At 36.5% G+C, this 25,608-nt stretch overlaps 1 protein-coding gene and 1 non-coding gene across 4 annotated transcripts; one reads left to right on the top strand and one right to left on the bottom strand.

The window, feature by feature from the left end:
- Window positions 1-186: 186 nt before the first annotated feature.
- LOC127797348 (probable NOT transcription complex subunit VIP2) lies at window positions 187-14,729 on the bottom strand. Of its 3 annotated transcripts, none has more exons than XM_052330177.1 (15): window positions 14,425-14,729; window positions 14,223-14,275; window positions 12,309-12,451; window positions 11,455-11,563; window positions 8,557-8,735; window positions 8,027-8,405; window positions 5,999-6,208; window positions 5,812-5,913; window positions 2,291-2,379; window positions 2,031-2,222; window positions 1,171-1,596; window positions 1,020-1,072; window positions 889-930; window positions 625-769; window positions 187-519 (listed from the first exon to the last, which is right to left on the bottom strand). In XM_052330177.1, the coding sequence occupies exons 3-15, from the start codon at window positions 12,324-12,326 to the stop codon at window positions 457-459; spliced, it is 2,007 nt and encodes a 668-aa protein (XP_052186137.1). In that variant the 5' UTR covers window positions 12,327-12,451; window positions 14,223-14,275; window positions 14,425-14,729; the 3' UTR covers window positions 187-456. The 3 variants fall into 3 exon arrangements, with proteins under 3 accessions (XP_052186137.1, XP_052186139.1, XP_052186138.1); XM_052330179.1 differs by having other exon boundaries at window positions 2,031-2,216; XM_052330178.1 differs by having other exon boundaries at window positions 12,309-12,386.
- On the top strand, window positions 11,455-11,535 carry LOC127798586 (small nucleolar RNA snoR35). Its single transcript, XR_008022448.1, has one exon. It is a non-coding gene; the product is annotated as a small nucleolar RNA snoR35 (small nucleolar RNA).
- Window positions 14,730-25,608: the final 10,879 nt, after the last annotated feature.

The raw sequence follows: 25,608 nt of genomic DNA, 5'->3' as shown, positions 1-25,608 counted from the left end.
CACCAGGTAGGAATGAAAACAGGTAGTGATTGCTAAATGAAATTAAGCACCAACAACAAATATATCAACAACACGCTCTTTTAAAGATCACCCTACAAAAAGCTGGGGAGCTGATCTTAGCATAAATTAGTTAAGCCATTTTTCTTTTTAACCCAGCAATTTCATCAGGGACTGGTAAAATCAAGCTTTTCAGAGAACAGGCACGAAAACATTTCATTATTTTTCTCTACTGTTATATTCAACTTCATATAATAGACAAGAGGCTAGTTAGCTGATAATTGCAAGGACATTAATGCATAATTGCTTACAATGGCCAAGGCTGACAAATGGAAAACACCGAAAGGAAAATTGCTTACAATGGCCAATAGGAGGAACGCTAAAGCCAGGGGAAACTTATTTGCATCCTAACAATGAGCTAAACTTTAAACTTTTTACAACACAAACTGGGAATATGAGCTAATGTTGAGCAGGTACGGCTGGCCTTTTTTCCAACATTTCATAAGGCACGACAAAATTATCCTGCAGACAAAATAATAAAGGGTCAATTCATTGTTCAAACAAAAAACAGGTCAACTATGTCCTCGAAATGACAGCAACTTTTAACAGGTGTTCTTAAACCCAGACCTTGCGGATTGTTTCCCATGTGTTTGGATCAAAACAGATATACGATCCTCTCTCATAAGTGTTTGTCTTAACAAGTGGCTCCATGTTGGAAACTCTTGTAAGCCATAAACGAAGCTCTCTGTGATAAAACCAACCCCTGCTGTATCTGCAAGAATAGATGTAATGCATCTCTTAGAAAATTGCAACTGCACGTGACAGCTTAGGTGAAAGACTAGGCAATATGTGCATATATATATGATAGTTAAAAGGGATGAGAGAGCATACAGTTCGTTTGCAGCATATAACTGGGATTCATCTTTTGGCATGCTGCAAAACAAGAATAGAAATTGGTATTACATGATGATGAGATCATATATATATAAAGGCTTTACAGAAACTCAAATCAAGAGGAATACCTGTAGAAAATGTAAAACAATGTATCCGACGGGAACTTTGAAAAATAAGATTGCTGCAATGAAACCAACAAATAGGTGAGAGAAGGAAAAAGAAAAGGAAGTGACTAGAAAGACAAGACTGAGAAGGGGAAGGAAAGAAAGAGCATCTTACATTTAACGGAGGTGGTTGTTTAGCATAATAACATTGTGGCACAGAGAACTCTGGCTCACCCTTAGCAGGCTCATCAGACCATGGCGATCCAAATGTCTTGTGAAGATTTTCAGTTGCATTCAAGTTTAACCCAAGCGTTGTCAAATCAATTCCAAGTGCAAGAGAAGTCAGATCAGGATCACTCATTCTTATTACACTTAGCAAACCAAGCAAACCAAATGGATCAGGAGCAGCTTGTGCAGCCTGCATGGATTTTGAGCCTTGATCCCTATATGACTGATTTATGCCAGACATTTGCTGAAGGTGGAACTGGGATTGATTTTGATGTTGTTGATACTGCTGGATAAGCTGGTCGTATGACCCCATACCAGAAACCACATTTGGAGAGTTCAGAGGCCTTAGTCCGATGCCAGGTGGTCCGCTGGTCTGAAATAATCAAAAGATATTTTGACTTTAAGATATTCAACGGACAATTGTTTAACAAGATGAGTGAAAACTAGATCACAAGTGAAGGAAGGATTTTCTTCCAAACTAGCATCAGATCTTAAAAATTTTCTTCCCAATTTAAAATCTAGTTACTTTTAAAGTCATTTTGATCCTGGATATAGCCAAAACTGTAAAATAAATATTTGCTATGAACTAGAACTATTCAATGGACAAAAAGCTCCAACACCAATGCCATGCTGGTGCAGAAAACTCATAGTTAAGGATTTAAACATTGAACAGCCGTTTAAGGACCAAGCAAAGCGGCATTCCTTCAGTGTTTGGGTTGGTGGTTAGAAGGGAATCAGATAACGAGGGGAAAAAAATGCCAGCCTTAAATAGTAATAAACTAATAATCTACTAGACATAAAACATACCTGCGAGTGATAGCTCGAATGAGAGGACTGGAAAATATCAGAGCCATGTAGATGCAGAAGATCCTGGTTGTTTATGCCTGAAAAGGAGACGCCACCACTACTGGCTGATGGAGCATGTTGCTGTTGCTGCTGTGCACGGTGCAATGAATAAGTTCCTCCTGAGTTGAATCCAGCAGATCTCCCCATCTGCAACTAAGCATTGAAATCATATTGATGTAATGTATAAAAATGGTCCATTCTTTTTACAAATTAGTACTTACAGAGAAATGTTGAGACTGCATCATAGACATAGCATTATCATGAAGCTGTTCTTTCTGGTGCAAGTCCATGGCATAATCAGCATTGCCACCTGTGCAAAATCTAATAGCATGGTCAATGGGATGTGCTTGAAACAGATAAACTGCCGGTGCTAATATGGTGCTCCCTAGAATCATGCTAAAAAATATAAGTGAATTAGATGTCTGGATGTACTACCCTGCCAAAAATGTTTTCAAGGTTATTGTGTGGGGAGAGAAAAATCAAGCACATCAGTAAATGTGATAAACATCTTATCAGAGAACAGTAAGTCAAAAACAAATTATAGCAGAGACAGTTACCCACACCCACAAGCCACGCATCACATTAAATTTATCTTTTAACACGTATAGGCAATTTTTTAAGGTGTAATATAAGAGAAGATAGAATTAGAACGTTAAAATTGGCACCTATTGAAGATATTAAGACACAATTAAGAGGGTTTGGACATGTAAGAAAACAAACAATAAACAAACTAGGTAGACAAATGGATGGAATGGAAAAATTTTGTCGCAAAAGAGGTAAAGAAAGACCAACAATAACTTAGTAAAAGACCTTTAGACATTGCTTGGAAGCCTTTTCCACTTAGTGGGATGAAGGTGTGTGACTGTTGTTACAGTTGTTTATTACATGGAAACCTTACAAAAGACATGGCCATGATAGGAGAGCTAAAATTCAGGTAGCCAACCGCACGTCTCAATATTAAGGCTAGCGATAAGGATGATGATAACATACAGGCAATTTTGATCTCCATCTAACAAGTATGATAAGAGAGTTCACATAAAAAAAAAAGATAATACAAGTGAGAAGGCAGAAGATAGGAAGAAGCTTGGTGGGAATGACCCAACAATAACTAAAATAATCAAGGGAAAGCTCATTTAGATGATGCACCAAAACATAACATTTTACAAGCTGCACATGTTCAAAACACCGTGTTTGAGCAATCAGCTACCCCGTTAATAATAGGAACAAAAAAAATAAGAATATCTGCACAAAATATATCAACCAGCAATTCCAGATATTATACAAGTCCCATCATTTTTTTAATATGCATAAATGGAGTCCAAATTAAATTTCAATAAAAGTGCTGGTACATATGCAGCTATGTACAACAAAAGTTCCTTAAAACAAACAAACCATAACAATTCATCTGTAATGTTTGAAAAGTAGAAGAAAACAATAGTAGTAAAGAAAAAACAATTTGGATAGGATTTTTTTTCCTCTTTTGGAATCCCAACTACATGCTTTTCAGACAGAAAACCCAGAACAGGCAGTGAATCCAAACGCATCAGTATATTTGGCCTGATAGTGAGGAGTATCAACAAGTTTGTTGTCATAACACTACCTGTGCATCCAGCAGTAACATTACTCCTATTCAAAAGTGAACTATATTCATCCAATAATTACTAGTGAGCTAAACAAGTAAAGGATTTCCTCAGTGCACAAGGATCCCCACTTTGTGCGGATCAAGAGAGAATCATTTTTGTATGCAGCCTCACCTTTGCTTAGCAAAGAGGCTGTTTCCACAACTCAAACTTATGACCTTCCACTCATAAAGAAGCAACCCTATCATTGCTACCAAGGCTTATCCTCAGCAAGTGCACTGCTTTTTTTCATTTTTCTTTTTGGGATGAGGTGACGTCCCTACAATACAACATTTAAGATTTCACAGAACATCTGCACAACTGAAATGTGGCATGTCTTTGACTTGTAACAAAAATATTTCACCAACAAAAACACCATCAGCTATTTGACCTCACCTTTTTTACAAATACATTTAAAAATCATATAAACTTAATACCTAGAAGCCTTGATGACCCAGAAACTCATACAATAAAACTGGCAGGTACTTACACAAAGTCAAACCCCAACACAAGTCCACAAAAAAGAAAAGGGAAAGAAGGGAGGGAGAGAGTTTGGGGTTATTATAAAACCCATAACCTGAAGTTCAGCGTGCAAAAGAGTTGGGGAACATTAATATGATAACAGTAAAAGTAAATGACCCACATAGAAATGATATATGTGACACCAATATATAGTGGAGTAGATAAAAGGGGGTGGGCAACCCTAAAAAAGGGGTAGCCAATGTTGGGTTTTGCATTGAGAAATCTGTCTAGAAGGTTAAGAGAACAGAAGATCCCTCGAGTGAATGGAAGCGGCTGGAAATTCTAAGTTAGGGAGAGGCTAGCTTAGGTGTTTTATTACAAGGGTTAGTTTAGTCTTTGTGTAGGCTAAAAATAAAAGGCCTTGTAATTACTGCCTTCTAACCTCTATAAATAGAAGGCTTAGGGGGAGGTAGTCGGATATAAAAAATTATCATTCTTTGTCTCTGAATGCGAGTGATATTGCTGTAAAGAGAGGAAAGACTTTGTGAGAAGGAGAGTTCTTTGTAATCTCTGTGTGCAGTGTACTCGTGTGGTAGAGGATAGGGATCTTATACTGTTTTTCATCAGAATTCTAGTGGAATTGCTCTCGGACTTGTGGCTGGATGTAGGGCTGTTTCCGCAGCCTGAACCAGGATATATCATGCGCCTCTTGTGTTGGTTTGGTTGTATCTTTTCATTATTTTCTTTGTTTAATTCTGTTCTTGTATTACAGTTTGTATATTTCTGTTGTTGGTTTGATTTTGGGTGAGGAGTTGAGAGAATTGGCAGTAAGAATTATTGATTGAGTTATCATAAGTGCTCCTAATCTTAATAGCCAATATCCACTCAGCGTTTGATTTTACTCTGGGATTTCAATCAATTTTGATGAAGCCACTTAGATTTGGAGCTTCAAATAGGCAGACAAACACAGAAATACCAGGGAATAAATTGAAAAAAATAGCTATAGACAGGCAAACCAATCAAAAGAGAGTGCCTCTTGTGTGAGGTCAGGTAAAACAATGGTCAACAACTTGGAGGGGATCCATCCAGGTCCGTCAAAGATTTGGGGAGGTGAAACATCGCACATGATTCATTTGAGTACTAAGAATAAAGTTACCAGTTACAGATCTAAGAGCCCTGGCCACTTTGTCCCTGCAGTTACTGTTGTTACAAAGATTTCTCATTATTAGTGTTGACTGCATAATATACATGCTCTGAGCAATTTGTAAAGTTTTATAGGAAACCATATCTTCTATTATCATATATTATCAATCATCTAAAGACAGGCAAAATAACCAAGGTGAAACTGTTTAGCACAACAGCCATTAAGAATAGCAACATGCATCACCTAATGCTCACAAGACCCAGATACAAGCACAAAAGTATGTTATCTGAAGTCCTAAAATGTACAAGAGATGTAGCTTAACACCACATATAATAGTGTAATTGATGAAAGGTCAACCAAGAAGTTTATTCCACACTTTAGAAAGATTTGAAAAATTTGAAAAAAAAAAATGACCTTTACCAGATACATTCACCATTGACTGCTTTACTTAAAAGCACTATTACAGAAAACCATATTAACAGAGAGAGAAATAGGGAGAAAAGAGAAGTCTGGTAACCTTTGAATCCTGGTAAAGCCGGAAAATCTTCATTCTGGATGCTGAACTCTTGGTTTTGCTGAACAATGGGACTAACCCCAAGACCTTGTTTACGAAGTGAACCTGAAATCCTTTGGTTCAGATAAACATCTAATTGCTGTGGTAAGCATCTGAACAGAACTATCCTGAACAAACATAATCAACTTACCCAATTGTCCTTGAGACCCTCCAGCAGAACTGGGACGGCTGGTTAGCTGAGGAAAATCATTTATATCAAAGGGAGAACCATCATTTGAATTTACATCATTTAACATCCCAATAGAACTAAGATTGTTCACTGCCTGGACATGGCTCTGAGATAATGGCCCACCAGCAGTTGGATAGGAGTTTCCTAGCATAGAAATCACCTGCGGAGAAACTGAGCCCAGAGAAGGTCATGTACTACACTTAATGGGTCAGTGATTAATCAAGACAACAATTTGCATCAGCTAAAAAACAGAAGAATTACCACATTCTAATATTATCCAAACAAGAATCACAAGAAGCAGAAAACAGAGATTAGTCAATCAATGCATCTGTTAAGAAGCAATTGCAAATGTACCTTTCACCTTTTGTTATCCATTCACACACACACAGAGGCAACTGCTATTGAAAACCTAAGATACTTAAACAAGAGACAGAATCCCAAACAGAGACAAATTCTTAGTTCAGGAAGAATCTCACTATCAAGTTTGTGTACCAAACACCCTTTCCCATTAGACAAAAAGTATCATCACAAAGCATAAGCAGCAATACCTATCAAAAGCAAGTTCAAACACAGGAGACAGTAAGATAATATGCATGAGGCAGAGTATGTAACAGACAGGCTTGAAATTCTAGTCCATAGATGGGTAAAAGTACATGAGAATAACAGATTCTAACCATATACCCATAAAGCCATTAGCATTTTCGCTCCATTTGCCATACGACCAAGTTATGGGAACTAACACCATTACCAACATTAGCAACACCATTGTCTATAGCTGCAAGCATTTTTAGTTAGAATTTCCAACCTTTAATCAGATCAATACATCAATCTAGAGATAAACCGTATCAATTCTGCAAATAGTTGACATTCGTGTATAATAATTGGTTTGCAGAAGGATCAGTCGCAGAAACAAGTTGATCTTCCTTGACCTTACACAAAGCACATTGATATTACTTAAGCTACATGAAACACTTCTTTATTCCACCAACCACCTTTACCAATGTCTAAGTGCAAGATGACTCAGAAACTGGTAACCTATGGATAAGAAAGCTTCTTTGCTCAGTATTATCATTATTTTGCATGTCAATAAGTACAAGGTAAAACAAGAAAATCATACACAAGAATAACCCTTCAGGCTGCTGTGCATAAAAATTAAAGGTTGTGTCAATAAAATAAGTAAAATTTGTGGTTTAAATTCAATTCCAACTCACTCAATAGGCAATAGCTTACTCAGATGGTTCAGCATTCACCCTTTTTGATAATTAAACCTTAGCATGAACTCTTAATATTAGAGTGCCCTTAATGCAATATTGCCTAGCTCCAAATGAAAATTGAATTAACAGAGCAACATTCAAGAGACGAATTGTCAATTTTTTTACTATAATAGTAATAATATTTCAACAGGAACAATATTTCTAGATTGTGTAGTTTAAGTATATATTTGGTCCAGAAGAAATAGCACTAAGCAAACTAAACATGAACGTATCAAAATGTAGTTCACTAAATGATAAAAACTTATCCAGGCCATTTTAAGTGGATATGCAACATCATATCATCAGTAGTGACAGCCCCCTAATAATAGAAAATTCACCTTACCCATAAACAACAACTAGTGTTACATGAAACTACATGTTGTAAAGAAACTTCTTAAGAACATTCAAGAAATTTTTAACAAATATTTGAGCAGCATATTTTCATAATTACAATGCTTTACTACTCCTAAAGCTTCTTTTTAAACAATAACATGTAATCTTCCTCCAAATTTCTAGATGTTATTTATCACCAGTATTTGATCATTATGGTGTTAATGACCTAATTAAGACTTTTGAAATCTTCAATTTTTTAAAGACATAGCATTGTCTCAATTTCTTGGATCTTGTTCCTGTCTTCCGCATCATTTCCTCTTCCATTTCCCATTTTGACAATTATGGTTCTAGCAAAACAACATTCTCTTTAATAACAGTTTATCATGAATTCAAGGTCACATACCTTGTTGAACACCACTCATTAGTCTGTTAGGGCCTTGCACATTTAAATTCCCAGAACCACTGTTGGCAGCTAGATTTAGGCGAGAAGCAAGACCAGGCATAGATAATCCTCCACCAGAACTCATGCTTCTCCCGATGCTTCCCCCACCTACCATATTTCCCATTGAACTGGTTATTCGAGGACCAGCATTTCCCAGAATTGGAGACACTCCAAGTCCTGGAACAGCACTTCGGTTACCAATCGCTGCAGAAGTTGGCAGAATGCCAGGAATAGAACCACCAACTCCATTATTGCTGCTACTAAATCCAGGGCTTCCAACAACACCAATTCCACCTCTATTTGTCATGCCTGAGTGACCATGTGAGCTTCCATGAGAAATCTACAATATAGAACAGAAAACTCGATAGTCTTAGCAGCCAAAAAGATGGATAGTATATTTAGGAAAGCAGCACTTAATGAAAAATTTATCTAGCAATCACTCTGATAAAATACAACTATTACAAATGTGCAAAGGTAGCAAAGATAGATACCTGAGAAAGAGCCACAGGAACATTGCTAGATGCAAAACGTCCACTAGAAAGGCTTCCAGTAGGCTGTTGAACACCACCTGAAGGAACATTACTTAGTGTGGAGTTCCTAGATGCAAGTGTGCCAGGCATGTTGGCAACATTAAAGTTCCCATGAATGTTGTGCAATCCTTGAATAGTTCCTGAAGAAGAAAACTGAGTTAGATAAAATTTGTGATGAGAAATTAGAACTATTAAATTTTAATATTTGGTATTAGGCTATTTAGAATTTAGATTTATCATATTTGGTTTATATTTTAGATTTTATCTTTCTGCTAGTTTTATCTTACGCTTATTTTGTTAAGATAATTTAGTTAGATTAATTATATTTAGTTAGGATTGGATGTTAGCCTATAAATAGGCTTATGACGTAATTGACAATTACACCCGTTCTGAAGATATTGAATCCAATTCACTCTCTCTCCCCCAACAACTCCTCACTCTTTTTCTTAATCTCTTCTCTTTCTCTTAGATTTTCTGCAATCTTTTTGTTGTTCCACACCAAATTGGTATCAGAGACCAATTTAATCCATACATGCAATATGATGAATCGATCCAGCCTTCACAGCAGACATCATCATAGAAGCTACCATCTTCATTGTTAATGCACATTAGTGGCAGAGTGAAGCAAGACACAGAAATCATCTAAATCCTCCATCCTTTAAACCATCAACCATTACAACGAAGCCATATCTTCACAACAAATAGAAGGCGCTTGCCAACCAATCCTAAGCCAGTCAAAGCCCAATCCAACAAGTTCAGACAACCCCAATACCATTGCTGAGTCCTTCGCTGGAGATAATACATTACTGCAACCTTCAAAGGCCATCGCCAAGCATCTATCACGAAGAAGGATTGTCTCATCATTGCAAAGCCCTCATCAGTTAGTTTGACATATCATCAACTCAGCCAAAAACTTTGTGCAGTCAGGTACAAGCCACTCATGTGACTTTGAACCTTCAGATTCTCATGCAAGCACCACTGCATGAATCTTGCTGGTGCGCAACCTTCCCCCATCACCAGAACACTCATCATCAACGACACCTTTGCTAGAGTTGGAGGACCTCTTGGCTGCTGCAGTTCCCTTGCTGCTACTCCAGAAAATTCATCCCTCCATTAAAAGAAGCTGAAACAAGCCTCAGCCCAATATCTCAACCACCCGTAAGCCTTGCTAGCCCAATCTCACTCCCAAATCCAGTAACCCAGCAACTTGTTCAGCTTGCACCCAAAGAGCCCTCAGCCTTTCTCTACTCCTGAGCCCTGACCAATTCACTTTGAACCCAAGCCATCCAGTAATTAATCAGCCCAAGCCCACAAAAACCCAAATTCACCTTTGCCTGAAAAAAGAACAGGTTGTTTCTTTACTTTGGCTTAATTCTCTGTTTTCTAAATTAACATTAATTTATTTTGGCGTGCTTAGATTCTAGACATGTTTGGTTGCTTTAGCTTTGGAGCCCAACTTGTCAGACCCTACTTCCCAACTAGTACACCAAAAACTATAATGTTTTGAGAGCACAAAAGCCCAACTTACTACCTTGACCTCGAAATGAACCATCATCATCTTAAAGATGATATGAGTCATGGATACTACATTAGGAATGCTCACAATATAATAGAGGGTAGGTTCCTCATACAGGTCATATTAGGCATTGGAATTACTCTTCCCCCAGGAACCATACCTCTTCCACAAACCATAAGTTAAGGCTAGGTCTTCTTTCACCTACTTTGTTCACCCTTAAATGCTAAGTCATAACCACAATTTTCAAACTTTAGAGATTTTGGTCACTTGATTATTAGCTGTCCACTATTAACTTTCATTATTGGGCACAGTAAAAAAGTAAATAAGCAAGTAATGGAATAAAAGGAATATCTGATCATTAACTAAAACAAGCATGAGCATGAGGTAATGGGAGAAACCTTATAAAAGTTGAAGAAGTTCCTAAGCATGTTCAGAAAGAAGCCTGTCAAGTACTTGAAGAATCACATGATGTTTTTGCTAAGGAATCCTAGAATCAGCTTTCCCCTTTGCCTAAGATCAACATCCCATAGATTTCATCTCATGAGTGATCCTTCCTACTTTACCTCACCATAGAAGGAAACTCATTGAACATTTTGAGTTAGATAAAGCAATCAACAAACTATGAGCTATAACACAACAATTTCTTCTTGAAGACATCATTATATATGAAGATCATCTATTCCTCTGAACCAACCTTTTGTTGACCTATTCATTGAACCTACTCCAGATTCTGAGCTCGTCCCATCATACTTTTGTTATGCACACAAATATAAAATTGACATTATTTTAGGTGAATAGGTTAATTTTTACCAGGGATGGATAAAAACATTGTCTTGTTCATTAGGTGAATTTCTCAAATTTAACCTACACTTGGGAGTCCTAAAGAGGAATTGCTGTTTGACCATGCCCTACTGGAGTTAAACAGGAGCCAACAGGATCAACTACAGCAACAAAGTCTTCCCACTTTGAGCGAGTTGGTCTTGACAATAATCCTCGACTACATGGCACACGAGTCAACAGAAAACTCACTCAAGGATGAGTTTTTTTTTTTTTTTAAACAAGGGGAGAATGATGAGAAATTAGTATTATTACATTTTAATATTTGACATTAGGATATTTAGAATTTAAATTTAAATTTTAAGATTGGATTTTAGCCTATAAATAGGCCTATGACACAATCAACAATTAACTCTTTTGATTATATTGAATCCAACGATTATTTTCTCTCTCTCTCAGCTTTTGCATCTTCTCTTCGTAATCTCTTCAATATTCAGTTATCCTTTTTCTGTTCCACATCATTTGTCTAGAAAATAGAGTAATTATACTCAGAAAAAAACTTTCACCTGTGTGATGATAAACAGGGGAGGCTGCACCAGATTGAGCAGAGAAAGATGTAGCAAAAGAGCGCGCAGCATTGTCAGGAAGATTTGAAGCCGACCCATTCAAAGATGACTGCATAAAAAAGTAAGATAAATACAACAACAAAGAAGCTGGAGATGCAACAAGAATATACATGTGGCAGATAAGTTGTGTCACTCATGGCATTGATCATCATTAACGTTAGGCAATCACAAAACCCACAGCTAAGAATGCAGGACTTAGTGAGAAAAACATAGGAAGCACGTGCACTAATTTATATGGTGAATGTCAAACAGCTATTGTATCTCCACAATATCATAAAATGTATATCACTAAATTATTTCCAATCCCCTTCATGAATGGCTATATCTTATAGAGAGCAATAAAAAAGCATAAATCTAGTACAAGCATCTCAACAAAAAAAAAAAAAAAACAGAGGATAAATTCAACTTCCAGACCATAGAATTAAGCAATAAGAAATGGGTAAGAAATGGGCACACTACAAGTTCAATGAAAGACACCATGGATGGACAAATTAATTGTAAAGAGACACTGAAAGAGAAAATATCTGAAAGTATCACAGACATTGCAAAACTTCCCATAATATGATCGTGCAAATCAACAAACAAATGCAAGGATGTAAATTGGTATACAAAATTCATTCATAATTTTCAAGACCCTAATATACTGGGAGATAAAAGGAGAATGACAAATTTTGATTGATATGCTCAGAAATACTATATATTTATTCAACAACACAAACATCCTGAAGATCAAACAATCACATGGCAAGACACATCTATTATGTACAAAGAGTTTATGCAAAGAGGGACAATACATTAAGTAACCCTGACATTGCAGAAATGTCAGAAGGTCATGCAGCAAAGTTTTCTTGCCGAACAGCTGCTTTTCCTGTCTACAGATTGAATTGACAAAAAAATCTGAGATTTGAAGCTTTTCTCTGTTTAACTGAACTAGAATCTGAAAAGGACAAAATGATTGGGTCAGCCAGTTAAGATAATAATTAAATCTGGAAGTACAGACACAACCATAGGCTGGGGGTAAAGAACCAAGCCATGCAGAAGAATACAAGTGAAAAGGAGCAACTTAGCATAAACTAGCATTCCCCAACCTCAAGTACTCGATAGTTCTGCAATTCTTAATTAGCATAAAAGCAAACACCATGGTACAACAAGTACAATGCAGTACTTCAGTTTTCAAATTACAATGGATGTAGCACTAGCACCAACACTTACAGTGTTTAATCATTCTCTCAATTCATTGCTTTCAATACTACAACTAATATGCAAGTTTCCTACTCATTTGAAAATCATGTGTCTTACTTCCCTTTATTGCATCATAAGTTGATGGTGGTACCAAAAACGTTATTTAGAGTGGAAGAGAAAGCAAAGCTTCTGTGTGTTCACAAATCAATTTTTTTAAGATGTGTGTTTGGATACCATGTGTATTACTATATATACCAACAAAATAGAAGTCCCCTGCAGCAGCATGTGAGATAATTGACACCAGTGGCAGGAATGTGTATCTTCACAAATTTATGAAAATCAAAATTTACAAGAATAATCTTTAAACCAAAGTAGAAAATACCATGACACCCAGAGTGGTTAACACATGCAGGAATTTTCAATGCACTACAAAATCATCGTCCAGCAAAATCTGCTTTTAACAAAACTAGTTGAAGGAGGACCAAAAATGCAGATGCAACATTAACGCAGATGCAACACTGACTCTAAAAAGTGACATACAAAGCCTGTTCAAACAAAAAATGGCTATGGAAAGAAAAAATTAAAATTTGCATTTTTTTCATGGTTAAATGTTAGCATACCTTGAAATAACTATTATTGTAAACTCATCTACAGATATGTTCACAACCAAATGGAGAAATTAAATGATAAAAGTAACATATTCAACTTACAGAATTACTTGTGTATGCTTTAACCAAATTCAAGTCTACTAATACCACAAATAATGGCATTAGATTGTTATTAATATCGTATCAAATAAAATACTGGTTTTGTTATTGGCATGATACCAATACTGGTATAGGTATTGGACGATATTGAATACCATTTCAGATATATCGCTTTAACAATTTAATAACATAAGCAACATACCAAGCCTTTATCCCACTAACAATTCAATAATATAGGCCATAAATATATGTATAATTATAATAAAAATTTTCATGCATGCGAGATACCGCTTAGGTGTTATAATGGCCTTAAAAGAGATATGATCCTAGACAAAGATGATTGGAGAACTGAAATCCGTATAACAGAACCCAACTAGTGAGATTAAGACTTGAAATGTTGTTGCTATTAATGAAATTATGCAAGTACAATTTGAAAAAAATTATTTTGAAATATCATATCATTTCCATAAGGGTAATGCCGAAATGCCATTCAGATAAAAAGTTTAGTGGAAAACGTTTAGCAGCACGATATAATTATGATATTTAATTCAGAGGAGAGAGGATGGCTTCCTCTCTGCTCAGTCTTTCTGCTTCTTTCTGAGGAGGATGGTTGGTCAGAAACAAGCATAGCCTCAACTTTTCAACCAAAACAGAAATTTGAGCAGATAAATTTTCAAAAATCTTAAAACCCACAAAAGTAAACAATTAAATCATCCAGAGCACAGAATGACGGAAAGAAGCGGAAAGTTAAGCACACGCTGAAATCTAAAACCAAAAATCACTAAAACAAGGTTACAGAGAAGATGAGGGAACCGAAACCTTCTTCGGCTGCGACGAATCTGAGCCGTTCTTGGACTTTTGTCTTCGTTTGCCTGAGCAAACAGTACAGGAAAAAAATAGGGTTACATTTTGATAGGAGAGAAAATAAACCTCAGGCTGACTTCAACAGCCAACATAGGCGAGGAATGGAAGACGGGAGATGATAAAAGAGCCGAAAGGGCCAGTCGCCGGAGGGACTTACCGTCGCCAAAGCCGGCTCTAGGAAGAGATCTCTATGATCTCGGCGCTCGAGGAGTGAGTTGAGGGACTGGAGTCGTGGACCTGCTATTCGTGAATTCGGTTCTTAGTCTCAGATACGCCGTCGTGGAGTCGTGCTCGTGAACCTTCCAAAACACTCAAGAGTCTCAGCCTCTCAGGCAACCCATCGTTGGTTCTCAGCCAGTTCGCCGATTTGCCTTCTGGTTTGAGCCCTAGATTTGGATTTTTAGAATGGAAGAGAAGAAGCACACGACAGGATTGGACGGAAACAGAATGCCCGAGGTGGGACGGGTCTGGACGCCGTGGGCATGTTATATACAAAGGGCATATATGTAATTTAATTATCATTTGGTTGAGCCGGAGCTGGTCCAGACATGTTTTTATTAAACTATTAATTATGAAAAAAAATTAGGATAAATATCTCTCATATTTCTTATGGTATTGATTATTTTGTTCAGATATGTTCTGTAATTTGTTTCAGGCAAAGGTTTTTTATGCTTTATTCTTTATTATCAAGATATCTCTTTCATTATTAGGGAAATTATTTAAATTAAAAATAAAAATAAAAAAATATTTTTAAAAATGGCAATTCATCGTTGCCGATGAATTCTTAGATCGGAAAATCTATCACACCAATGAGTAGTCTATCAAAAGGACCAATCGTACAAATAGAGTATCTAACCAATTAATAATCTATCAAAAGGACCAATCGTATAAATATAGAATCTATCCATAAAATCTATCGTGATTGGTTGTTTGCTTAACAAATTTTCGGTACCAATGAGTTGTTTACTCGTGCAACCATCGCAAATGGTGGATTTCTTTTTTTATGTCTTTTATTTTTTATTAATTTTACCTTAATTTTCATATAAATAATGTCATTAGTAATAAAATATATATATAAATATTTTAGACTAATAATATATTGAGAAATGTTATACTTACAAATAAATTTAATAATAAAATTTTTACAAATTAACGTGACACACAAATTTATAATAATTTCATCTAAATTTATATTAACTTTATTTAAAATTAACAATAGTTAATAATAATAAGTTATGTATATCACACTAATTTATAAAAAATATTTATTAAATTTATTCATAAATATAAATTTCCCAAACAAATTACATAGATTGTTGGGGGTAAAATGCTCGAAAGACATAAATAAAGCATACAAGGGAAGTCAGCCAATTTTTTTTTTTTTTTTTTATCATCTCCATTGAGTGCTAAGGTAGAATATTGTACATTAAGGGCATATATGTAATTTACTAATATTTAGGCGAGTATGCTACCAATCCAGCATAATATGATTGTCCCATATCTATTAAACAGGCATGAAATATTTTTCACGGTAAATTGGCTCACATTCCATGTGTTTTGGTCTTTTTACTCAAAGAGAGGTTGTCTGGCTTGTTAGTTTCATTTAAGAGTGTGTTTGATTGCAATGGTGGAATTTGAATGGAAAGAAAATAAATTATAGGGAATTGAATTCTAGAAAAAATGAATTTCTGGAAATTGAAAATTTAAACTGTTTGATTGGTATAATTTTTTACATAGAAAATAATGTTATTTTCTATTTTTTGGTGTTTGATTGGTAATATTTTTCATAGAATTGGATAATTTTCCTGACATTTCGTATTTGATAGGCATTATTTTTCATGGAAAATGTGTCATAACACATTTTTCATGGAATTCAATGATGAAAATGTATTAAAAAATATTAAATCTTGTACAAAAAAATTAAAATAATAACGTATTTTAAATAAATTAAATTATTTTCTCAAAAAATGAAACTACAAAATTAATTTTTTTTGTTTTCTAAAGAAATAATTTATATATAATTTTTGACATATTCACTTTTTATACATATATTTATATATTTATATTTATTAAATAACTATCCCAAATTTATATATTTATATTTATTAATTATTAAATTTTTAATATATTCACTTTTTATACATATATTTATATATTTATATTTATTAAATAACCACCCCAAACCAAACCAGCGGCCGCCCACCTCCATTTTTCCAATTGCCAGGAAAATTCCATCTCCTCCCCCAAGGAATTTGATTTTCTTGATTTGAAGGAAAATGGCATCATGTGACCATTAATAGGAAAATGAGTTCCCTGAAAAAAAAATGTTATCAAACAATGCAAAAGTTGGAAAATGGGTGGAAAAATTACTTTTTACTTAGAAAATTTGAGCTATCAAACGCGCCCTAAATGTTTTTAAGCTTTTCTTTTATTAGGATGATACTTTTGCCGTTAATGATGTTAATTAAATTAAATTTTAATTTAAAACAAAAAAGTCATGTATAAATTAAATATAAAAATAAAAACAAAAAAAACTAAATACTCGTCGCCACCAATGGATGGGAAACCCCATCACCCTGATGGGTTGTTTACCCCGTGAAATTTTTCACAAACCAATTGTTTAAGGTAGGTTTCTCACTTATTTTTTTTATATTTTTAAATCAAAAATAAGTTAATTAAATTAAATTTATCCCATCGTCTACTCTTACTTGCACCAATGAGTTATCTACTCAAGATAAGAGTGTTTAATCGATCTGAATCTCCTTTAGAGTGAATCAAACTAAACTAGAGAAATTAAAAATTTAGGGTTGCAATTGAGTCGAGCGTCATTGAGCTTAGACTCAACTCGAAAAGTAAGTGTATGAGCTTAAACTCGGCTTAGGCTCAGCTCGTCAAGAAGCTTAGCATGGGCCCAGGCTTGATCATCCACGTAGGTACGGAGGTTGCACGCTAGTCATCAAAGAAGATAAACAATGTTGTGACCGTCCCCCACTAAATCTAATATGATTCCCATCGTCATCATTGCCAGTGTGGAAGGAAAAGAAAATAAAAAGCTAGTGAAGAGACAAAGAAGTCCAGGTTGAGGTAGAAGAAAGAGCGAGGCGAAGGCATAGATAGTTGTTGCTTACTAGAGAAGAATAAGAAGAACAAGCGACGAAAAGACGAGGCGAATGTGCTAGAGGTAAGGGTACCTTACAAATGTTTCAAAGGCTTCGTTTATCCTCAATGACAGTGGCTTGAAGAACAAACTGGATATTTCAAATGCTTCAGTAATGCGCCTTACTTGTTGTGAGGGTTCTAGTGAGGTTATCACCTAAGGTTTCGACGATGTTGTTAACTGCTAAGTCAACAAGGAATTAGTAAAGGGAGGGGAAGAAAGACGAATAGGAGAAGAAGAATTAGGGCTTCTTGGAAAACACCCACACCTCCACAAAATCTAATTTATTTAACCTCGATATGATATAATGATATATATAGGCTAAAGAAATATTCAGCTCCCTCACTTTTTGTTCTTTAACCAATTGGGCCCTTAAACTTGAAAGATGACCTATTTGTCCTACCAAGTCCTAACTTCTAATTTTGAGTCTATTAGACATCCTAACTTTTAATTTAGACCCATCAACCTTCTCATAATTCAATCAACAATGTGTGTGGAATGTCCCACAATTGAGGAGCGTAAGAGATGAAATAGATCTTTACAATTGCCAATTTTTCCCCCACATTGTATCTCAATTTACAAAATTAACTTCCTCTTCATCTGGGCAACTTGCTTATTAATGGAGAACAAATGGCTGGATAGGCTGCGATTGATGGCGACAAAGGACAAACAACGGGCGAGTATGAGGCCCAAAGGACTGGCAATGCGAGATCGACTGATGACGAGAGGGCAACTGATAGTCACTAGTGACTAGCAGATGTGACAGAGGCAAAACTTGACCGAACAAAATAGAGGTGATTGGTAGGGAAAGAGGCGATTGGTGACAGGGGCGGTGTAACAGCGAACTACGATGGCAATGAGGAAACGACTAGCGAAAGGGCAAATGGCGAGGCAGCTGTTGCAACAATTAGAGAAGACGAAGCGTCACCCAAATTTGGCTTGTTAAGCTCAATGGTAAGTAAATAAGATTTTGATGATAACAAAAATATTTTTTATAATATAAATGTATTTATTTCTCATATAAAAAGTAAATTTATTTTGAATTAAAAGTGAATGCAAAGACTAATTTTATTTTGAATTAAAGATGGATTGTTTTTAGACATGTTTCCTTGTTTTTTATCATTTATATTTCAAAAGTTTATGTTTAAATTTCCATATATTGATAAATGCATTTCTTACTCATGCATTTAGTAAATTTATTTTAAATTAAAGGATAGTTGTTTTAAGACATATTTTTTTCTTACTCATGCAAAAAATAAATTTATTTTGAATTAAAAGAGAATTACTTTTAGATATGTTTTCTTGTTTTAATCATTTATACCTCAAAAGTTTATATTTGAATTTTCAAATATTGAATTAAAGGATAATTATTTTTAGACATATTTTCTCTTACTTATGCAAAAAATAAATTTGTTTGAATTAAAAGATAATTATTTTTAGACATATTTACTTGTTTTAATCATTTATGTCTCAAAAACTTATATTTGAATTTTCAAATATTGATTTCTCATGCAAAAAGTAGATTTATTTTGAATTAAAAGTGAGACGTGTTTTCTTATAGTTTGAGAAAGCTTAAACATTTTTTGAATTTTAAACTTCACATTAACTTTTTCTTTAATGTCTAGTGTGTTTGGAAGATGTATATATATAAGGTAAGTATGGATACTCAAGGTGGAGAACAAACTTGATAGAGCATTCAAATAAGAATGAGAATATTCGAAGTGTTGGAAGTGTGCTGGCTGGTGGAATTCTCAATTGTTGGTGACTTATTTGTAATTGTCTCTAGTTGTAAGTTTATTATTTTTACTCACTTGTTGTGTGAAGAGATTATATTTGCTAGTCGTGTGCTAGCAGTTCTTGCTTAGACAAGAGATTGTATGTGTAAAGATAAAAAAAAAAAAAAAAACTAAATTAATTAATTTAATTAAATTATATATATAATAACTAATTTAAAAAAAAGAAAATATAAAAAGAAAAGGGGGAGGCGCTCGGCAGCCCCCCCCCCCCAAAAAAAAAATCAGAATTTCTCTCTCTTTTATTCTCTCTTGCTCCCTCTCGAATTTCCTTCGATTTCAAATAATCGAACCGTTCGATCGTCGATCCGACTTCGTTTTCACCGTTAAAGTGCCCCCGATCTACAAGGAGGTAAGTGCTTTGGCTTCATCTTTTCTGTTTTGCTGCTTGTTTTTGTGGAATGTGGGTTGAGGCGCGATGGGGCTTGTTGGCCGAATGTTTGAGGTTAGATCTACGAAGATCCAACCGTTGGATTTTTGTGATTCTTGGATATGATGGTCGGTTTGCTTAAGAGGGTTGGGTGACGGTCTTGGATCGCTGGAAATCGTCGACCACGGTGGCCGGCGACGTTGGCAGTATTTGTCCCATTTTGGCCGAGAGTTTGACTCTAGATCTATAAAGATCTAACCGTCCGATCTTTCTCATTTTTGGGTATGTTACTCTCCTTGGTGTTGTGCACCTCGGGGTAGTCTCCGATCGTCGAAAAAATGGCCGGCGGCCAGCGAACGACAATGGCCAGATTTCGCCTCTATTTTGGCCGAAAATTAATTTCAGATCTATCAAGATCTGACCGTCCGATGGGTTTCATTTTAATATATGTTGTTATTCGTGGCGAGGGCTTCGTATTGGTATATTGGTCGGCCGTTTTTGGCCAGCCGGCGGCGGCAGTTTGATGGCAAGAAAGAAAGAAAAGAAAAGAAAAGAAAAAAAAGAATAAAAGGAAAGAAAATAAAAAAATAAATAAAATATAGGGAAAAAGGAAATAAGGGCTTTTGGGGTTGGGCACGTCAGGTTAGGTTTTGGACTAGGATGGCAGGGCTCGATTGGGTTTTATGATGGCCCAATTTGTTGGGCATGACTGACCCAGTTGTGGCAGCCCTTGGGCTACCCACTCGGCTTGTTCTCCCTTGTCGCTTGTCCGTGGACCTAGGATGACTTGGTTAGGTTGGTCTTACTCAGGATATCGAGGCTGGTCTAATTTGGGTTCTCTTTAGGTCTCCTAGAATTGGCGATATGATTGGCGAGTCATTTTGTTGATCGGAGTTCTAAGGACAAAGCCCTATTAGATGACTCGAGACCGAGTGAGACTGACCCCGAGTGAGTTCTAGGCTAGCCTATGATGATAACGTGGGTTTATTTCGAATCTTGATTTCTAATGGATTCCTTTTATTTTGAGGCTAGAATATTGCAATTTATCCCTTTTAAACCATTTATTAAATTATTAATTAATTATTAAGTTTTTAAGAAAATTTATCAATTTAGTTATAAATATATATATATGTATGTATTTTTGATAAATGAGGAATTTAGATAAAAATATATATATTATCTATATTAAAAGAAAATTACTTTATGGGTAAATATATATATATATTATGATATTGCAGCCTATAAGTAGGTGTGTAATTCCACTATACACTTCTGCGTAGCATGCAAAGCAAGGCATGATGACGTAGTCGATGGCTTAGCTCGACGAATTCCATGACGCCAGATGTGAATATTGCGCGGGCCAAGATATTAAATAATCAATTCAGGGTGTTAGGCCAGTTTCTACTAGTGTGTCCTCAAAATCAGTGCATGCATCTCATACAAAAGTATAGGAGACTTAGGTGGTTAGAGAACAACTTATGGGGGTTGTCTTTAGGCACCTATTTTTCCTATACTATGTTTTTCTTGAAACCTCAAATTATTTAAACTTATGGTTCATATTTCCACTGTTTATACTGTTATTATGTTATTATACTCATGATGATCATCCTAACATTTTATTGTATACTCTCCTAGTGGGCATGACATACCTTATACTCGCGAGTCCACAAGACTCACCTCGTTTTATTAAAAATATTTTCAGGGAATTCTCCTTTTGATTATTGGTCCAGCAGATCTTCTGGTATGATATCATACCCTCTTTTGATTTCGGATGTATTATAGGATGCTCTGTGGAGACATACACGTGTTGTAGAGTCTGATGTTTTGTCTTTTATTTTTGTTGGCGCATAATTGTGCCAAGGGCCCGAGGTACAAGAACAAATATGTATTTATGACAGCAGTGTGATAGATATTTTGTACAGCTGCTGTATATGGAATACTGAGATATTATGTTAGAAGGTGAATTGGTATTTTATTCATGTTCTATATCTTGTCAGTAGTATTGTCTTATTCAAATCGAGCTAGAGAAGAGGCTTACTAGTCCATTGTGGGGCCGCTGGGCCTAGGGATTAGTGCCGGTCATGACGTATCAAATTTCGGGTCGTGACAGTATGTTGGTTCTAACTCCAATAAAAAGCTAGTGTTGATTATCCCTAGTGAAACCTCAAGCTAAGTCTTGAGAGAGAGGATTAAGCTCTTTAGAGTCAAATCTCTATAAATTTCTCTTGTTTTGTGTGATTGTGTGATTTTATTGATTTCAATCATACTACAATCATCACATATTAAGATCACAAAGTTAAAGAGTTTTCAAAAGACCTAAAATTATTATTTTTTGAAAAATCTAATTCACTCCCTCTTCGGTATTTTTCTGGGCAACATGGCTGAAGAAGACAAACATACACAGTTATGGTGGCAATGACGGCTAATTGTGGTGGGGTTGATGGTGACTGTGAGCGTGGACAACGACGATGATAACAGCGACTAGTGGCAGAGAAGTCAGAGCACGAGTATGGCACGTAGAGAATGAGGGTACAATGAATCCTAAATTGTAACTTGAGGGACACAATAGGTCATTTTCTAAGTTGAAGTGCACAACTGGTTAAATGAGAAAAGTACAAGGGGCAAGAAGTGTCTTTAGCCTATATATATATGTATATGTAATTACTTATGTTAAATAATATAGGCGTAAGACACTTTGTGCCCCTGAACTTTGAGGGGGACCTATCATGCCCCTCAAGTTTCATTTTTGGTCCAATCTTACACCTTAAAATCCAAATGCGTGCGCATGAGATACATTTACATTGCCAGTGGCCCGCCGACAAGGGATAGAGGAGGTGGGTCGTTGGTGAGAAATAGGGAAGGAAACAAAGAGGGAGGGAGGTGAAAACAAAGGTTGTCGTCAAGGGAAAGGGGAGGAACAATGATCGTTGGTGAGAAAATTGAGAGGAAACAACAATCGATGGCGAGGAAAGAGATTGATCGATTGACCAATGGGTGGGTCAATCGGCCAAGGTGAAAGTCATAATGGGTGGGTCACTGATGACAGCTAACAATCCGCGAAACCAAATCAACGACGAGGCGAGGTTGGTTCAAACGGAGCAATGAGATAGGTCAATAGTTGCGGTGTAATGGGAAGTGTTGAGTGGTCAGCCAACGATAATGGTCGCAATGCAAGAGCGTTGAGCAATCGACGATGGCAGTTGGTCGAGCAAGGACCAGATGTGGTTGGCCATGAGAAAGAATGAGCTAACGACAATAGTGGTTGAACGATGAATAAAGACCGCAATGGTGGTTGAATGGCAGTTGACGATGACCACCCCATAAGCTAAAATCGACGACAATGAAGAAGACCTAAGTCGACGGTGGCATACGCAATAGTGGTCACTGATGACGTGGGCAAGCAACCCATTGCCTTCATCGTCGGTGACTTCTGTTTCTTCCCTTCTCCCTATTTGTTTCCTCTTCATCTTTTACCGATGACCCACATCTCCTTACCAGTGTCAAATTTAACCGTTTAAGAGACCCATTTAATCGCTTACCTTCCTTAACCACGTGTGATTTCACACATGGTGTTGATTAGACAATAAGATGCATGATAGATTCAAATTTCAGACTTCAAGTATGTAATAGGTTCCAATTTAGAACTTGGGCGCACAATAGGTCCCTCTCAAAGTTTAAGGGCACAAATGGTTAAAAGCCTCAAGTTTAGGGACACAAATGTGTCTTATGCCAATAATATATTATTAATATATATATTATCTAATCATAAAATATTATATTTATAAAATTATGAATAAATTTATTAATGTATTTATAAATGAATATGTTCACAAGGTAATCGCGAATTTAAATTTGGGCTTGCTCACAAGCCACTAATCAATTCAGTTAGCAAGCTAACAAGTTGAGCTTTACTAAACTCAAGCTCGGCTCATTTATAAATCGAGTTTCAAAATTAAGGTTAATATCAGTTTGTTTATCTTAACGAATAAACTCTAACGAGATTTTATCGAGCTACTCATGAACGGCTCAACCTATTTATGATCTTATAAAAACTATTGGACTAGATCAGATAAAGGAAAGATCAACTCAAATTGAACCAGTTCGATCCTAATCAATCTTTCTCTTTTTTAGAGTCATAGTTTGAATCACTCACACAGACACAACCCAATCATCAATAGCCACATGGGGTGGGGGGAACTAGGGCAATGAAAAAAACTCAAGGAGGGTTTTGATGTTTTCTTACTTTTAATTTTAGATTTGAGTGTATTACTATTATGTAATGTATAATTTATATAATGTAAGATTGTATTATAAAACAAGCACAAGTCTAATAAAGTATATACTTGCTCCCAGAGTATAGGTCGAGTGGTTAGATGAGTAATATGTCAATATCAATTTGATAGATTGTGAGTTCGATTCTCGCCCTACAATTTATCTCCCTTGACGTAATCGAGGGCATGGTCATCGAAAGCTATGCAAGAATGATCATTTCAAATATATACTGACTTTGGACCGGAATTTGGACACCTCTACTCATCATGGAGCAAATGACTTATGGTGGTTTTTTTTCCTTTTTATTTTTTATTAAATTTAAATTAACTTCCATTTAATTAAAGTTATTTTTAATAGATGTAGTATTTTGATAATAAAGAGAAAGAACAACTTAAGGGTGAATAAAAAAAAATAATCAAAGTGATGAAACCAAATTGACCTAATCGTTAAATTATCAAATTACAAAAAAAAAAAAAAATGATTTGTGACGTGGCATTACCTAAAATTACAAGAATACCCCTACGCGCTAGTGGGCTCGTTCGTCACATGGATTACCCGAGAGGCTGACACGTGGCAAGTCAACAATCTTGTGCGGAGTCCGAAAGATCCGGGCCGCTCCTCATCAGGTATAAAGGTTCTACAGCTCTTACATTTATTACGACTGACATTTATTCTACTGATTTGAGCGTCGAAATCCACCCCGGGGACCCTAGCCTCGCCATTCCGTTGTCTTGCAAGTCCTACCATCGAGGTCCGACATTGCCAAGTCTGAGGTCCGATTCCCGAGGTCCATTCGCAGAGGTGACACGTGGTGGTCGGTCCCAAAAACCATCATCATTTGGCGCCCACCGTGGGGCCGACGTCCAGACTCGCCAGCCTCTTCTTCCCCTACCTCACGCTTCGGACTTCAACTCCTCACCTCGGATCTCGGTCTTTCCACAAGTGTCAACGACTTTCACTTCTTGTCATAACAAACTACATGGCTCCTAAAAGAAATGTGACTCATAGCCAGGCGGGTGCCAATTTAGAGGCCCCACCGCAAGGGGAGAATCCACCACCTCCGGCCAATCCAATGCCGGAGGATCGACTCACCAGGCTGGAGAATCAAGTCCAACAGTTAACCGAATTGTTGACTGGTTATTTACACCAGAATGAACAACATCGTCCGCACAGGGCAGAGCACCAGTCACCTCCTCCTACTCGGGAGCCTCGTCAATCCCGCCAGTCGGGCCAGAAAATCCACCCCTCTGAGGTGGCAGGATCTACTTCTTCCTCCTCATGAGAAGGAGGGACTTCGCAGGAGAGGCGATTGCGTTTCCTAGAGAGGCAAGTCCAAGAACTCAAAAAAGAAAAAGAAGAGCTGCCCCACCTTGGCTTTAACCAACCCTTGAGCAAGGGTATCATGTCGGAGGTCCCACCAGAAAGGTTTTGTATCCCATTCATTAACTCTATGACGGAAGCACAGACCCCTATGATCACGTAGAACTTTTCTCCTCTCATATGCTGGTGCAATCGGGGTTTGACGCAATGTGGTGTCGGGCATTTTCAGTTACTTTGGGAGGTCATGCCCGAACTTGGTACTCCTGCCTTCCCCATCGTTCCATCAACAACTGGGAAGAGCTAAAGACTTGCTTCCTAGCCCATTACGCTCCCTTGAAGCGCCACCGGAAGTCTTCCATGGCTCTGGTGAACATCAAGCAAAACCAGGGTGAATCCCTAAGGGATTTCGTGGCTAGATTCAATGAGGAG

The sequence above is a fragment of the Diospyros lotus genome, chromosome 3 (genome assembly GCF_014633365.1).
Source record: "Diospyros lotus cultivar Yz01 chromosome 3, ASM1463336v1, whole genome shotgun sequence".
NCBI lineage: Eukaryota > Viridiplantae > Streptophyta > Magnoliopsida > Ericales > Ebenaceae > Diospyros > Diospyros lotus.
The sequence above is the reverse complement of the archived record's forward strand: the minus strand, read 5'-3'. Positions and strand labels throughout refer to the sequence as shown.

What these genes read in the sequence shown, in the direction of transcription:
- LOC127797348 (XM_052330177.1), bottom strand. An exon ending in TGCAGTCTCAACATTTCTCT is followed by an intron (nt 2,223 to 2,290) that starts GTAAGTACTAAT and finishes TTCAATGCTTAG; the next exon opens with TTGCAGATGGGGAGATCTGC. An exon ending in ATTCGAGCTATCACTCGCAG is followed by an intron (nt 1,597 to 2,030) that starts GTATGTTTTATG and finishes TGATTATTTCAG; the next exon opens with ACCAGCGGACCACCTGGCAT.